This window comes from Labrus mixtus, chromosome 4, assembly GCF_963584025.1.
Source record: "Labrus mixtus chromosome 4, fLabMix1.1, whole genome shotgun sequence".
Lineage (NCBI taxonomy): Eukaryota > Metazoa > Chordata > Actinopteri > Labriformes > Labridae > Labrus > Labrus mixtus.
The window spans coordinates 17,417,876-17,433,027 of NC_083615.1; the positions used below are offsets into that span (position 1 = coordinate 17,417,876).

At 44.8% G+C, this 15,152-nt stretch overlaps 1 protein-coding gene across 1 annotated transcript; it reads left to right on the top strand.

Moving 5' to 3' along the window:
• Nucleotides 1-744: 744 nt before the first annotated feature.
• Nucleotides 745-8,947, top strand: gpr37a (G protein-coupled receptor 37a). Its single transcript, XM_061036132.1, has 2 exons — nt 745-2,590; nt 7,020-8,947. The coding sequence occupies exons 1-2, from the start codon at nt 1,670-1,672 to the stop codon at nt 7,851-7,853; spliced, it is 1,755 nt and encodes a 584-aa protein (XP_060892115.1). The 5' UTR covers nt 745-1,669; the 3' UTR covers nt 7,854-8,947.
• The last annotated feature ends 6,205 nt before the right edge of the window (nt 8,948-15,152 follow it).

Sequence of the window (15,152 nt, forward strand, 5' to 3'; positions counted from 1 at the left end):
TTGGCCTCATCGTCTGACTTCCATCACGGCCGTTAACAAAGAGACACCCTTTTTTTTTATTACACTGGAGAAAATGAAATCGAGGATTTTGCTTTTTATTTTCTGCAAAAATGTTTGACAGTCATGGCGCCGGTGGCCTAGTGGTTGGTGCGGTGGTTGGTTACTAAAGAAAAGTCAGGAGGTCGAGATCAGAGTCTTCATGAAGGTTTAAATCTCAGAGAGTACAGAGTAGTCAGAGCTCACAGGACTGAAAAACAGATATGTATTGACCCACACAAGCTTCATAAGATGAGACGTTTCTCTTCCATCAAGGTCCTGGGAGGCTTAAGGTTACATTTGAAGCTTGATCCAGAGGCAGCTGGACTGGTCGAAGACGTTTCACCTCTCCTCCTCTGAAAGGCTTCTTCAGTTCTAAACTTTCTGGTGGACTGAGTTAGAAATGTACGCTAGAGGATCCACAGAGGCTTACATTTCTAGCTCCGTCCAGCCATGCACACAACATCTTGTCCCAGTCCCCATACTCCCTTTTTAAATTATTGTTTTGGATTTGTTTTTTTCAAGTTGGACTTAAACAAGCCAAGAGTCACAAAGGAGAGCCGAGGGTTGAGTGTCACTGGTGCTGATCTGCTGTGTTATTCCTCCATCTGCTGGTCAGCTGCTGAAAATACACTTCAGTCATTGAGGCGTACTGGTGTAATACCAACATTTCCCACTAGAGGGCAAACTAGATCTGAAAATATTTACTCTGACAGAACTTTGAAAACAAGGGAACCTTTTCTGGAGTTTGCACTTGATTTCTTTTCATTTTTTTTGCCTTTATTAGAGAGGACAGCTGAAGAGAGACAGGAAACATTGGGAGGAGAGAGAGGGGAACAACATGCAGAGGAGGGCAGAGGTCAGATATGTTTTTCTCCGAGCCTTGGTATTCCACAAGTATTTCTGGATTGGGCTGGAACCAAAAGAGACTCTATTTTAATCTTAGTGCTTTAGAAGTGTCTGTAAAATGAAGAATAATGTAAATGGTATAATCCACACACAGTAATCCCGTACAGATAACAGTTGAGTGTGTTATTTGTACAGTTTATTATCGGATCAGAGCAGGTTTGACAGATGACTCCCCCATCCGACTCCCCCGCCTTCGTTCCTCCTCCTCCTCTTCTTCTTCCTCCTCCTCCGCCTCTCGGGTGCTCTTGTCTTCCTCAGATGGAGCTCAGCGTCTCCACGGGCAGCTTTCCACTGCGCTCCCTCTCGGCCTCCGCGCGCTCCGGGGCGTGCTGAGCGTGCAGAACTTCACGGGGCGGAGGTTGATCGGCCCGGAATTTGAGTCAAGGCTCTTAATTCATCTGGATCTGAACAGTCGCCTCAGTTTTCTAGCCCAGTTTTAGGACACTTTTACTCCTTTTCTCTCTCTCTCTCTCTCTCTTTCGGTGATGCCTCCAGACTGGAGCCGCTCCTGGACGCACCCAAACCGGACAGGTGCACCTCTTATACAGCAACGAGGATTTCGTAAAAGGTTTTTGCGTGCAAAGATGAAGGGAAACTGAAATTGTCTGGAACTTTTAAGCGAAGATTTTCCTCATATTTTAAACTGATTTTGAAGAACCAGTGATGGATCCATCATTTTGGAAAACAACCCGGTTTGATCTCACGGGTTAGAGAGAACCACACAATGCTGCTTCCATTCTCGAGGTTACTGTGTTTGTGGCTCTGCAGTGAAGCCGTGGCCAGTCAGCTCCACTGGCAGAAAACAAAGACGACTGTCAGCCCTCATTATGAATCCGACCCCGCTGAAAGGAATGCGCAGAGCCGGGTATGGCGCACAGTTATTGCGGAGGACAATGGGGGTACGCACAGTGTCACAGCGCAGAATTCGTGGGTGGATACTGTAAAGCCTTCGTCCCCTGAGCTTCTGGGGAAACCGATAACTCTAGGCACTGTGCGTAAAAGCTACGCGCAAAATGTACCAGAAGCTTTGCGCACGAATGTAAACAAGCCAGATGAGCATCTGGGGGGTGGATGCCCGCCAGGAGAAATCCTTGAAGCAACCCCTCATGGACGCACATGTAGCCCCGGGAGGACCGGACACAACCGGCGGCAGAGACGGAGCACAGCACCCAGGAGGACGAAGCCCAGCGAGCCACCGAAGGACTCATGGGAAGATCTGCCTGCAGCCATGGCGCAAGAACAAGAGGCAGAGTTCCCCCTCACACTCAACACCAGTGACTACGAGGAGGAGTACCCACTTCCGGACTTTCCGGGCTCCACGCCGCTCACGCCGGTGGACACGCGGCCCAGGCGGAAGCAGGTGAAGAACCCGTTCTATCCAGTCACTGCGGAGTCTTACGGCGCGTACGCGATCATGATCATCGCCACCGTCATCTTCTGCGTGGGGATCATTGGGAACGTGTCGGTCATGTGCATCGTGTGTCACAACTACTACATGAGGAGCATCTCCAACTCGCTGCTGGCCAACCTCGCGCTCTGGGATTTCGTCATCATCTTCTTCTGCCTGCCGCTCGTGGTGTTCCACGAGCTCACCAAGAACTGGCTGCTGGGGGAGTTCTCGTGCAGGATCATCCCCTACCTGGAGGTGAGAGGGGGGGGGCAGGGTGATGTGCTGCTGATGTTGCACACTTGGAATGATTGAATGTACCTGAGTTAACTATCATCTGAGAGGCGAGAGCAGGTCTGACAGATGTTATATGGAGCATCTCTCATGACATCATTTGACAGCCAACCCCCCCCCCCCCAGATTAACAAGGAGGTTAAGAATTATTTTCAAGCCTTTAATCCCTCCACTCCTCCATTAAAACATCTCTCCCTCATATGTGTCTTTAATGGGGACATACTAACCAGTTTATCATTCTCCAACGCAAATATTTCAACGTATCTGAGTTTTATATCAAAACAATATTTAAAGTATATTATCACAAAATCCCCCCTCTGGACATTTTCCCCTTCTTGAGCTGCGTTGGAAAGAAGAAACACAAAGTGCCAAGTTTGTTAATGAACAGGATCAAGAGTGGATGGTCATTACTTGATTTGGTTAGGACTAGCAGACTTATTTTAGTCGTATACATGCTGTGGAAAGTGAGTCCTTTCTGCAGAAGTAGAGAGTGGGTGGATGTTAAATTCTAACAGCTGGGACCATCTGGAGTAGCTAACGCCCACCCAAATCCCCCTGGAACACCTCCTTCCTGCGTATTTAAATGTGCAGCAGAAGAGGAGAGGAGAGGCCGAAGCAGATTCAGGGGATTTTTTTTGTGTTTTGCAGCCAGCGAGATAATGACATCCATCATGACACACCGATTACAAAACACAACATCCTCGTTTTTTTAGATTTGGAGGCGCACTTGAAGTGACGTTTTACATTTAATTTGGCACAGCATTGTGGGTATTAAAATACAACTCACTTCCTGAAAGGATGCATCCAAACCATACTGCACAAATCCAGAAGATAGCATCCATGCTGAAATGTTCAGTCTACTCAGGTGGACCCAAAAAATGCCTACTGAATGACCACAAGGGTTCAGTCTACTGAAACTGAACTGTGGCTTTTTGTAAAAGGGCCAGAGTCTCTTTATAGACGAATACACTCTGTAAGATTTCAGTTTTTGCAGTGAATTGTTCTATAGGGGGTCAAAGGTCACATGAAGGAAATAAAGGATTTAATGATACAGAGAAACTGATCGAATCTCACCGAGATAACGGTAGAAGATGAGTTTTTACAGCACAGCTTTCATTTCTGACACATCTTCCTTTTCATGTTAACGGGTCACCTCTTAGTAGTCTAAGGGGGGGGCGGGGCTCCAGACCGCAGTCAGCGCTTAAATCAGGTTTAATGTGAGGGGGGTCTTTAATCTGATCAGGCAGCAGAGAGCAGGCCGACACCTGCTGACCAATCAGAGTGAAGATCAGGATTAATGGGAGGCTGAGATTAAGGAAAAACGACCCCCCTCTGATCGGTCTTCATCAGAGGAAACACGGAAGCTCTGAGATTAGATTTCTTTAGAGTTTTCTCTGGTCATTTTTGTGCCCTTCTTTAGTTCGATTGTTCTGGTTCTGCTCGTCCTGGTTTGGTCCTTTTTGTCACAAACAAGGAAACTCTTAAAGGTTCAGTAAACGACAAAAATCAACAACTGTAAGCATCTGACATTGCGTCCCTTTCCTGTTGAAACAAATCCCTGTGCACAAAGCCATCTCTGCACAGACGTGAGGATCTTGACTCTGACCTCAAGGCCAGCCGACAGATAAACCGGAGACTCGCTGTGAGCCAGACTTCATCACCTCACATCAGAGTTTGACCTCACTCATGCTCTTGTGGCTTTGAGAGAGTAAATCCTCGCAGCCAGGTTTTAAAATATCAGAAATCTCTGACCAGAACAACTTAGGAGGAAACAAGGAGACAGAATGCCCCACCACCCCCCTTCCAGTGGACCTCATAGGACCTTATTTCAGAAAAAAGATCCTTGGAATCGAAAGCATTTTTACTAAGTCTTGTCTCGGTCTCAGACTGGGCGGACTCCAGATTTTAAATGAAGACCACCACTGATTGGCTGGTTTCTCACATCATAACCGTGATTAGAAGGAAAAACACCTCTTTTTAAAAGAACCAATCACTTCAATTCATTTGTAGTTTGGTTTGTCCCACGATTACGACCACAGCCTTCCCGGTGTTACGGTCTAAGTGAGTGACACGCCCCCTGCACACAAGATGATGATTTTTCTGTAATACTTATGGTCTTGGTCTTGTCTCGGTCTCATCCTAAACTTTACACACAAATCATAGAGATATCCTCAGTCATTTTCTTTCTCCCTTATTTCTGTTTGCCTTCTGGGCTGCTCCTTACAGACAGAATCCCTCTGTCGAGGGAATCACATGGAATCTGTTTCTCTGATGTTGAGGGGTAAACTATGAGAATAAAACAGGGACAGCAAATCACAGTTATGATTCAGAAAGATTACAGAAAAGAAGTCTGAACAATAACTTTGGAAGAGATGACTTGTGCTAATTATGGTTTAGAGACATAGAGATTTATGTGTTGATCCAAAAGGCCAAAAAGAAAATGTTTGGAGAAGCAAGATGAGCCACCAACAAGAAGATGACATCAAGACTCTCTCTCACACACACACACACACACACACACACACACACACACAAACAACTGGTGTGCCTGTGTGTTGTCTTTCATACAGTGAGAAGTGTTTACAGCCTCTGAGACTCAACAGAAGTGGTTTGTGACAGTATGACACGGAGCAGAAGGCTGAAAAGAGTGTGTGTCTGAACCACCTGATGCAAGAAAACACTCTTAATGATCTGGTTCAGCGAGTTCACTTTGAGGTCAGGATTTATGTGGAAATAGTTAAAGTCTTACTGCATGCAATTACACTTGTTCCTCTTTTGCTTCATTGCTGGGATCTCTCGACGAGATGACACTGGCTCAGAAAGTTTCTGCAGACACTTGCCAAAGAGTGATTATCCTCATCAGACGCTTCGTTCTCATTCAAACTGGTGGTTCCTTTGGTAGATTCAGTCGGCCTGCAGCCTTTCTGTAGTGACATTAAGGGAATTATTTGATGAATTAAAGCTACCCTATAAAATCCTACGAATATGATCAGGTGAGTATAATACCATCATCTGTCTTCAATTGGTATTTAACATCTTGGACATCTAGGACTCCTAAGTTGTTTTGGGATGTGGAATAAATCTCTAGAATCATCAGTTTAAGTGACCTACCATCTTTCAGAAGGATGCTACATCCGTTTGTAACCTCGGGGTTCGAAACTCAGCCAGTAATGAGCGATAAGAGTCAAGTGCTTACTAGAAATACTCAGATTGTTAAAGGAGATCTATGATACTCATTTTCACCATTCATTATGTCAGTCTAGGACAGGTTATGAGTAGCACTGCAAGATGAAACTGGCTGAAACGGCTGCTGTCTCTTAATGTGTCCACTCTCCTCTGATTGGCCAGCTTTGTTTTTGTTTGCAGTCGTAGGGAAATTTGAGAGAGCTTCCAGGTGGGCGTGTCCTTTAAAGAGTAGCCGGGTGGGCGTGTCCTACAACTTTGCTCCGTGCTTTGCTCTGATACGTCAGTTGAACTTGACGTCAGGTTCTGGCCAAGTCTCGTCAAGTTCTCGTAAAGTCTCGTTCAGAGCAGCAGGAAACCACGTCCGGGGATTACACCAGCAACTGTGCCTGTTGTGTTCAAGTGCTCGAACTCGAGCCAGTGATGAGAGACAAGAGTCTGTCCTGACTGCACGTCACTTTACCGAGCTTTAACTGTGAACTCTTCTCTGGTCTACTGGGTGGGTCGAATGGCTATGATTGTCTTTCAATAAGTCTAACTTGACTGATGTTGTTTTCATGAATGATTCCCTTAGTAAAAAGAGTGGGGGAAGATACGCTTCAGTGAAAGTGTGGGCGTTGGTGTGATGTGCCTGCTCATGACCATAGGTGAACCTAGGGAACATAGATGGACTGGTAAATCGAAAGCTTTGTCTTCTTCGACTCTTTCTTAACCACGATGGTTTGGTGCAACACCCATATTACTGCACCAACCAGTCCCTCAGTCAGTCGTTTTTTTATTTATATAGCGCCAAATCATGACAACAATTGTCTCTGATTATTTACTCAAAGGTCCGGACTTTATTCTACTCTTTCTTGTGATACTTTTAACCAACACTCATGAACAAAATGCCCTTGCTTGAGGCAGATCCTCGGTCCGTACCCAAAGAGATCCACCAATCCACCATTTTTGGGACTTGAAAGTGTCGACTTTCGTCCCAACCACTTCACACATCAGCTCTAAACCTCCAAAGCACCGGCTCCAGGTAATGATTTTTTGAAGCAAACATAATGACATCATCTGCAAAAAGACAAACGCAGTTCTGAGGTCAAAAAAGCAACCTTGCCCGAGTTGAATCAAATATAATAATTGATTGAGACGGATTAATGTGGGGAATTATTTAAAATTTAAAGTGGAAAATGTTACCTGACTTGTTCCGTTTTGTTCCCAGGTGGCTTCCCTCGGGGTCACGACCTTCACCCTCTGCGCTCTGTGCATCGACCGCTTTCGAGCTGCCACCAATGTGCAGATGTACTACGAGATGATCGAGAACTGGGCGTCCACCACGGCCAAGCTTGCTGTCATCTGGGTGGGCGCTCTGCTGCTGGCGCTGCCCGAGCTGTTGATTCGACAGCTGGTCACTGAGGATGGGGACCAGCCCGATGTGACGCCGTGCGAGCGCTGCGTTGTGAGAATCTCCACCGACCTCCCTGACACGCTGTACGTCCTGGGACTCACATACGATGGTGCTCGCCTCTGGTGGTACTTTGGCTGCTACTTCTGCCTGCCGACACTGTTCACCATCCTCAGCTCGCTTGTCACCGCGCGCAAAATACGCCAAGCAGAGCGAGCCTGTGTCCGCGGCAGCAAGAAGCAAATTCAGTTGGAGAGCCAGATGAACTGCGCTGTCGTGGCGCTGGCCATCCTCTACGGCTTCTGCATCATCCCAGAGAACATCTGCAACATCGTCAGTGCGTACATGGCGGCTGGCGTTCCCCGGCGAACCCTGGACATCCTGAACCTGATCAGCCAGCTGCTGCTCTTCTGTAAGTCGGCGGTGACGCCGGTGCTGCTGTTCTGCCTGTGTCAGCCATTCACCAGAGCCTTCCTTGACTGTTGCTGCTGTTGCTGCGAAGAGTGCGGCCCGCCCCGCTCCCCCGCCACTGCCACCAGCGGTGTCGACAACGAGGGCACCACCACAGAGCTTGAGCTGTCGCCATTCAGCACCATCTGCAGGGAAGCGTCCACCTCCACGGGGTATGCCGCTGTGGGGACACACTGCTGAGAGTCATTTCTGCCATGTGATAAGAAAAATTATAAATGGACGCGTTGACATATCAGGCTGTACATTCCTGATTTTTCCAAAACCCCAAACAGTTGAAATATTGATGTTTACGGACAGACAGACTGAAGGCGGAACTGTTTGTCCATTCACTGTTTACAGAATTTATATATGGACGAACACAGTGAGTATAAGTTAGACACATTTACTTCTGAAGATCTTTTTCATTAACTCACCCGTATTTTACTGTAAATGCACTCAGTCTTATTTTTGTTCATTGTCACTGTGTTTGAAGCTGAGAGCAGATATTGACCCTGGTAAGATTTTCTGCCCAGGTTTAAAACGCTTTATTTTACGATTATGTAATTACATTTTCTTTCAAGAAAAGAAAACTTTATTCTCCACAAAGGTTGAATCCTCTGATCAATCTGATGACTAAAACGACTCTGCCAGGCCATTTGTACAAAAAGTTCAAATTTCCAGTATTTTAGTACTTTAGTGATAAATATTTTTGTTGGATCCAATTTATAAATAAAAAAAAACAGACCTGGTAACCACACCAATTTCGGTGAGTTTTCAGGCATGTTCAGGCCACAACAATTCCTTGGGTTTCATTAGAGTCCTCACTCTGAGGTCGGTGCTGAGGCCCTAAAAATGAATCAAGAAAACAAGGACTTCCTCTTGAACTTCAATAACTGGGTCTGTACTATTCTTAAACTGTCTTTTTGTTCCATGTACTATAAATGATTTCAAGCTTAATACGAAACATAGTAAACAATTCAAGGGAATTACAACTGAAACTAAAGCGTTACCCTAATCTACTTGTGTTTGGGTGAGGGTAGGAAATAATCCTGCACGACGGCTGCTGTCAGCACCTGTCCTCTGTTTCTTCTTTTAGGATGTTTTCTTCCTTTATTTTGTACTTTTTGTGTGAATGAGTGTGAGAGAAATACTGTAATATATTGGAAAAGGCTGACAATGCTGTGTGGTGTAAATCTCTTCTGGATGCTCTTCTTTGCTCCGTATGTCACATGATTATGTTGTTTTTTCAGCCACGAGAGACGTGTCACTTGAATTAAAACATATTTTAAAGTAGATTCCTTTTTGAATCGTCATGTCAATTTAAACAGGTGGTTTAATTTGTGCTGAATCATAAACTGTAAATATTAATGTTTAAAGCCTGAGTAATGTCACCCATTTGTTCCTGCAGGGGGCTCTGGAGGCTCATCAGCAGCAGCCCCCATGTTGGAAATCCTGTCTCAGTCTAACTTTCAGTCAACCTAACGACAGGCTGAGAGCTGGAGCTGAGGCGGGTTTTAAGCCTCTTGACAAACTGTTACATTGCACCCACCTGTCAATCATGTCAGCTATGCTCCTAACTTTGGATAAAACATATCGTTCATAAAATCAAAACGAAGCCGTTTTCAAAAATTTGATCACGGTACAATGTGTGCTCATGATGACAATAACTAATCAGACCTATTTCGTTTTTTGAAACCAGACTGTAAAATATTTTATTTAGGCTGTTAAAATGTATTTTTTGCCAGTGGTGTGTATGTGTCTTCCTGTGTTCCTGGAGCCAGCCTCTAGTGGACACTCGGTGAACTGCAGGATTTTGCACTTCCACATCGGCTTCATTTTTCAACACTGGAGGTTGCTGCTTGTGCTGAATGTTTTAATGACAGCTCAGAGGAAGGCAGCAGACACTAAATCAAGGCTGTCACTTCCTCACAAAGAAACATGTTTATTTCTCATATTCAAAGGTATCTTTATTGTCCCCACAGGGAAATTGGTTACGCATACATAAAACATAAAAGCTCCGCAAAGATCATCCAGCATCCTGTAAAAAGTGCAAGAGTAGTGTGCAATGAGCAGGAAGCGATTCAAATGAACTGCTTTTTAACAAACAAATAGTAGCCGGTCGGAATAAGACCCAATGCCTTTTAGTCTTCACCACATATTCACACTTCCAATTTTAATTTGACAGACTTAAACCAGACTGCAGTCACACCTGCAAGAAGACAAACACAGATGGAAGTCGATGTTTATTTAAAAATGAAGCAGAATGAGACTGGTAATCATTGTCCAGCAAGAGGACAGTGTCACCATTGTTTGTACAGTTCAGACTCAACACAACATGTCCTCATTAACTCAGAGCAGCATGCAGGTTCATAAACGGCTCAGTCCTTCCTCAGACATGAACAGAAAGCGGCTGCCGTTCAACGCGGCGATGCATGAACATGCCTTCTTCACAAATGTTTTATTCTTTTTCCATCAAATACTTAAAAAAGAAAATAGAAACCGACTGCTCCCCATCTGATAACACAGTATTTGCTGTGTCACTCTCACTGCAAAGCTCAGCTGTTTTTTTTTTTTTTTTTTTGTCTCGCCATCGTTTTCGTCATCATGGACGCCGCCCAGGCCGGGGAGGACACAACGCGCCATTGTCCTCACCTCCCGTTGTCATGGCGACGAAGGGAGTCTTCCTCTCAGCTGGCTGCTGCAGTGAACAGCGCTACAGTACCACAGACAACACGTCGAGGCTCATTTGTTGTGAGAGAAGACGTTTTCTGGTCTGATGGAGGGCAGTCTGACCCCCGGCAGAACACTTCCTGTTTCAACTGCTGGTTTATTAAATAGCTGGAAGATTTAAAAAATAAATAAATAAAACAATCAACAGGTAACCATTCAAACATGTGATTGAGTTTATACAGGTCGATGGTTCTGGTCGACACCTGAGCTGCTGCTGCTTCTTTAAAAAGTGTTACTGTACTGACTAAAGATCAGCTGAAGAATCTGCTCGTGGCTGCGCTCACACTCCTGAAACGGATGAACTGGGAGGAGACCCAGGTGTAGACCCAGAGCTCTCTGGGGGGATTATCTCTTCTGGCCTGTGAACGCTTTGGGATCCCCCAGGAGGAGGTGTGTATGAGACCTCCGGGGCTTTATAGCCAGCCTCAAGTGGACACTCGTAAAACTGCAGTTTTTTGCACAAAGATTAAAATATGATTTTTTATTGTAGTCCAAACTGTTCAAGAACGGAACTGAATTACCTTTGGGTATGCCTGAGGTTTTAGGCATATTTTACAGGATGTTTTTAAGAACGCTGCAAGGAGCCTCGTTTGTCAACAAAGCTGTCAATCATGAGATAAACAAATGATTTAACAGTTTAACACGAAGCCCATCTGTTAACATGGAGGAGGCGGGTTTCATGACCTTTAGTGCAGCCAGTCAGCAAGGGGAGCTCTAAATATTGTGGCTTCACTCCCGGGTGGCGTTTGCTCAGTCCATGGTTATATAGAAATTTAAATTATTTTGTGTCGCTTGAATTCTCCCTCATTTAAGATATTATGATATGAAATGTGATTTGGATTTATAGATCCCATGCCCTCGGTTAATTACATAACATTCTTGTCTAATTGTCCTCATCACAGAATCAAGCAGAGGGGACTCTTTGTCTATAAACCACATTCTTCTCTAATCACCCGTTTGGCTTTGATTTCTGCTCTGGCACCAAACTTGCATGTTCGAGTCTTTTGTCAACGAGGCTGGCGGCCCCAGTCGCTGCTCCAGTAATTAGACAGCCCCATTCATTCAGAAACAAAGGGGGGTGACGGGTACACCGAGGCTCCACTGCTGAACACGCTGCTCACTGACCTTCTCCAAAATGGTCCCAGGACTGTTTTCAGAGATGAGACGTCCTGGGAGGGCCGGGAACGCTGCCCTCAGATAGGTGGACAGGAGCCAGGCTGCCACGGAAACAAAACAGCTCAGGATCGTACAGAAAACTTTTCTTTTGGTCTCATGTGGGATGTCAAAATAACAGAGTAGCCATGAAAGAATCATGAAGGGGAAAGTTGTGAGCATCATACCAGTGTGTGTGTGTGTATTTGTTTATGAGTTTGTCCTCTAAATGGGACAAAGTAAATAAACACTCCAGTTGAAGAGCTCTTTGCTTAGAGACTGCTACATTCCTGTAGAAGAAATTCTAGCTCTCAGACCAGCTGTTAAATCTGATGCCACTTTATTGAAGCAGGTATAGGAAATACAGCTAAAGCTTAATGCAGATTAAGACAACTGCCCTGCATTAAATATAGAAGAAGAAGAAGAAGAATTTATACTTTATTGATCCCGCGAGGGGAAATTTGTTTTTTTACACTCTGTCTAGTAAACATGCTACACAAACATGAACTGAAATACACACACATGCACAAACAGGATCCTGTGGACATGCACTAATGGAGAGGTCTCAGAGTGAGGGGGCTGCCCTACGGCGGGCGCTCCTGGGCTTGTGGGGGGGGGGGGGGGGTTAGGTGCCTTGCTCAGGGGCACCTCGGCAGTGCTCAGGAGGTGGCCTGGCACCTCTCCAGCTACCAGACCAATTTCCGGACTTGGTCCGTGCCGGGACTTGAACCGGCGACCTTCCGATTCCCAACCCAAGTCCCTACAGACTGAGCTACTGCCGCCCACATACTTGTAAACGTTGATATGTTAGCATGTCATTGTAGCATATTGATTGCAGAATTATAGCTCTAAGTAGTTAGCTTGTTATTCTATTTTTATTCTGTAGCCACTTCCTGTTTTCAGTCAGTCAGGGTTTGAACATCATAACTTCCTACGTCATTGTTGCACGCTTTCAACTATCTGCAGCAAGAGAGAGTCCCCCACATTGGAGCTTAAACACCACAAATGCACCTCTAAAGGTCGAGTGTGAACGACTAAAATCGCTCACCTAAAACCACGTTCTTTGCAGCCGGTCAGCAGGGGGCGATCAGGACCATTTGGTTTCACTTTAAGAGAGCTGTGATGTTGTCCGTCTTTTTCCTGCAGCATGTTATTTAAAGTCAGTTCTCTCATTGTTCGAAACCAATAAGGACAGAAAACACTGCAGCAGGTAAATATGCAATCAAATTTTCAAGATCTTCAACTAAGTCCAGTTACCTTTTTTTTTTTTTTTTTTTTTTACCATTTTGTAGATCATAGTGTTGAACAACCGAACCATTTCTTTTCTCTGCTGCTCTCAGAGTTAAGAAATAATAAAACCTTGCAGCTCCTCTTGCTCTTCCCTCTCTCTCTCTCCCTGCAGTGTGACTGAGTCTCTGCAGCAGCCCCCTCGAGCCCCCCGGTGGTGAGTCTTAATAGAAGCAGACTGCGGCTGCTGTCACAGAGCTGCAATGATCTGATTCACTTTATAAATTCCCTCCAGGCGGCTGCTGCAGCTCCCTCCACCGACTCTTCCCATCCAGTTGCTTTCTTCACATAAAAAACTGAAAGTGTGCAGGCTGAAGAGTCGCCTCCTGACATCATGAGAAGAACAGGAACAGAAACTTTAGGATGTGCTGTGGAGGACATAACCCACTGCAGGAAGGGTGTCTCTGCAGGATTTCTCTTAAGAGGTTGTTTCTTTTTTTGCTCATTGAACTGAACTCCTGTGTTAACAGCTGTACCGGTATTAACTTTAAGACAGAAACTGCAAACAAATGTGCATCCAAAACGGGAATTGAAACGAAGATTCACAAAATTCTTCTTATATTTCTACAAATTCTACTCTTATTTTACATGTTTTTGTGCATTTGTGTGCACCATAGAATTAGGAGCAAAAATCTACATTTGGAGGTTAAATGGTGGAGGGAGAGGTTTGGAAAAAAGTCAGTAAACACACACGCACACTTATTCAGGTGCTGAGTCATAGAAAAAAACTCTATGATATGATGGTCAAAGACTCACAACACTATGGCTCCCAAAGATATACTTATTCATATCAATCAATCAATCAATCAATCACATTTATTTATAAAGCACTTATAAAAGCACTTATGAAAACAGCGGCATGCGAACACAAATAGCTGTAAACATTTTAGGAATCAAAGACATTTTTTTTTTTTTAAATGACGTGATGGAAAACTCCAATGAAATTAGAAACTATAAGCAATTTAACTTAAACTACTTTGCAACAGAGGATAAAATCTGTCTAAGCCTTTGCAGTGCAACAAACTGTTATTTCCTCAACAAAGCCATGCCAAAATGTATTATATGAAAATCCTAAACTCAGGAAAGATAAAATTAAAATAAATGTGAATTACACCGTTTGCCTGTTTTTATAAAAACAACAACAGCTGACCAAAGTGCTGTACATGGAACAAGAGAGCAATACAGAATAAAAAGCAAAACAAAAACAACAAGGCAAAACTCACACATACACGTTTGCCTACACAGATGCACACAGAATACTAACAATATAATTAGACAATAATATTGTAAGACATTTGATAGAAGTACATTGGAAAGATGAATTAAATGTCCCTTTGTATGAAGGGTGTTTGTTGATGGGCTGATACCATTAACTTTCAAGACTCTCAACTGGTTGTCTGATTGACAACTGGTCAGAGCCAAAACAAAGTCCTCTGAACTTCAGCAGAGCAGGCCTGAGCTCAAATGTTGGTTAAAAACTTTAACATTTTAAACATAGTGGAGGGTTAGACGCTGATACAGTAGCTGCTAAATGAGTGCAACGAAACACATCCTCAGCGATTAACAGCCCCCGACAGCAGCATCTGATCCTCAGGCGAGAACATTAATGTGTGCTTAACCCCTCTGAGTGAGATCACGGGGAAAGGTTGCAGATAATTATGGAGGATAAATGAGAATAGGCAAAGGATCTGAGGGCCCGTCCGCTCAATTATCACCATGAAAGAGCCTTTTGACAAACGGCTTGAGTCAGCATCCATAATGGATCCGCTCTGACAGAAAACAGAAGCTGGAATCGTTTGACAGATCGCAGGCCGGCTGTTGTTGCTGGGAGCGTATTTCTAATTGTGTTCCCCAACACAGCACTGGGTGAAATATGGGCAGGGGATAGGAGGGGGTGGGTACAGAGAGAGAGGGGGTGAATTCCCTCAGTGAAGAATCAGTTTGAGCAGCGGGGCGCTCAGTCACAGCCGGTGACCTAGAAATGTTGCTGCTGCAATCTCCAACAAAGGAGGAGAACCAGGACAATAAAGCTCTTATTCCCCCCGGACGACAGCAGATTATACAGTCAGGAGGAGGACCGGGCCGAGCCGAGCCGGGCTGGGCCGGGCTGGATCAGGCTGCAAGAGCTCCGAGGGCGACAGCTCCACCAGGGAGAGGCTGTGGTTCAGTGAGCAATCAGCTGTTTGGGGGGGGGGGGCTTTCATACACAGCAGTTCATTTTGCTTCTGTGAGAACTGAAGTTGAAAACGCTTCTCTTTGAGGATTTAAGTCACACCCCCAAACCTCTCCTGTTGGACTTCCATTACTCCAAAAAACTCTTTAATAGTTGGG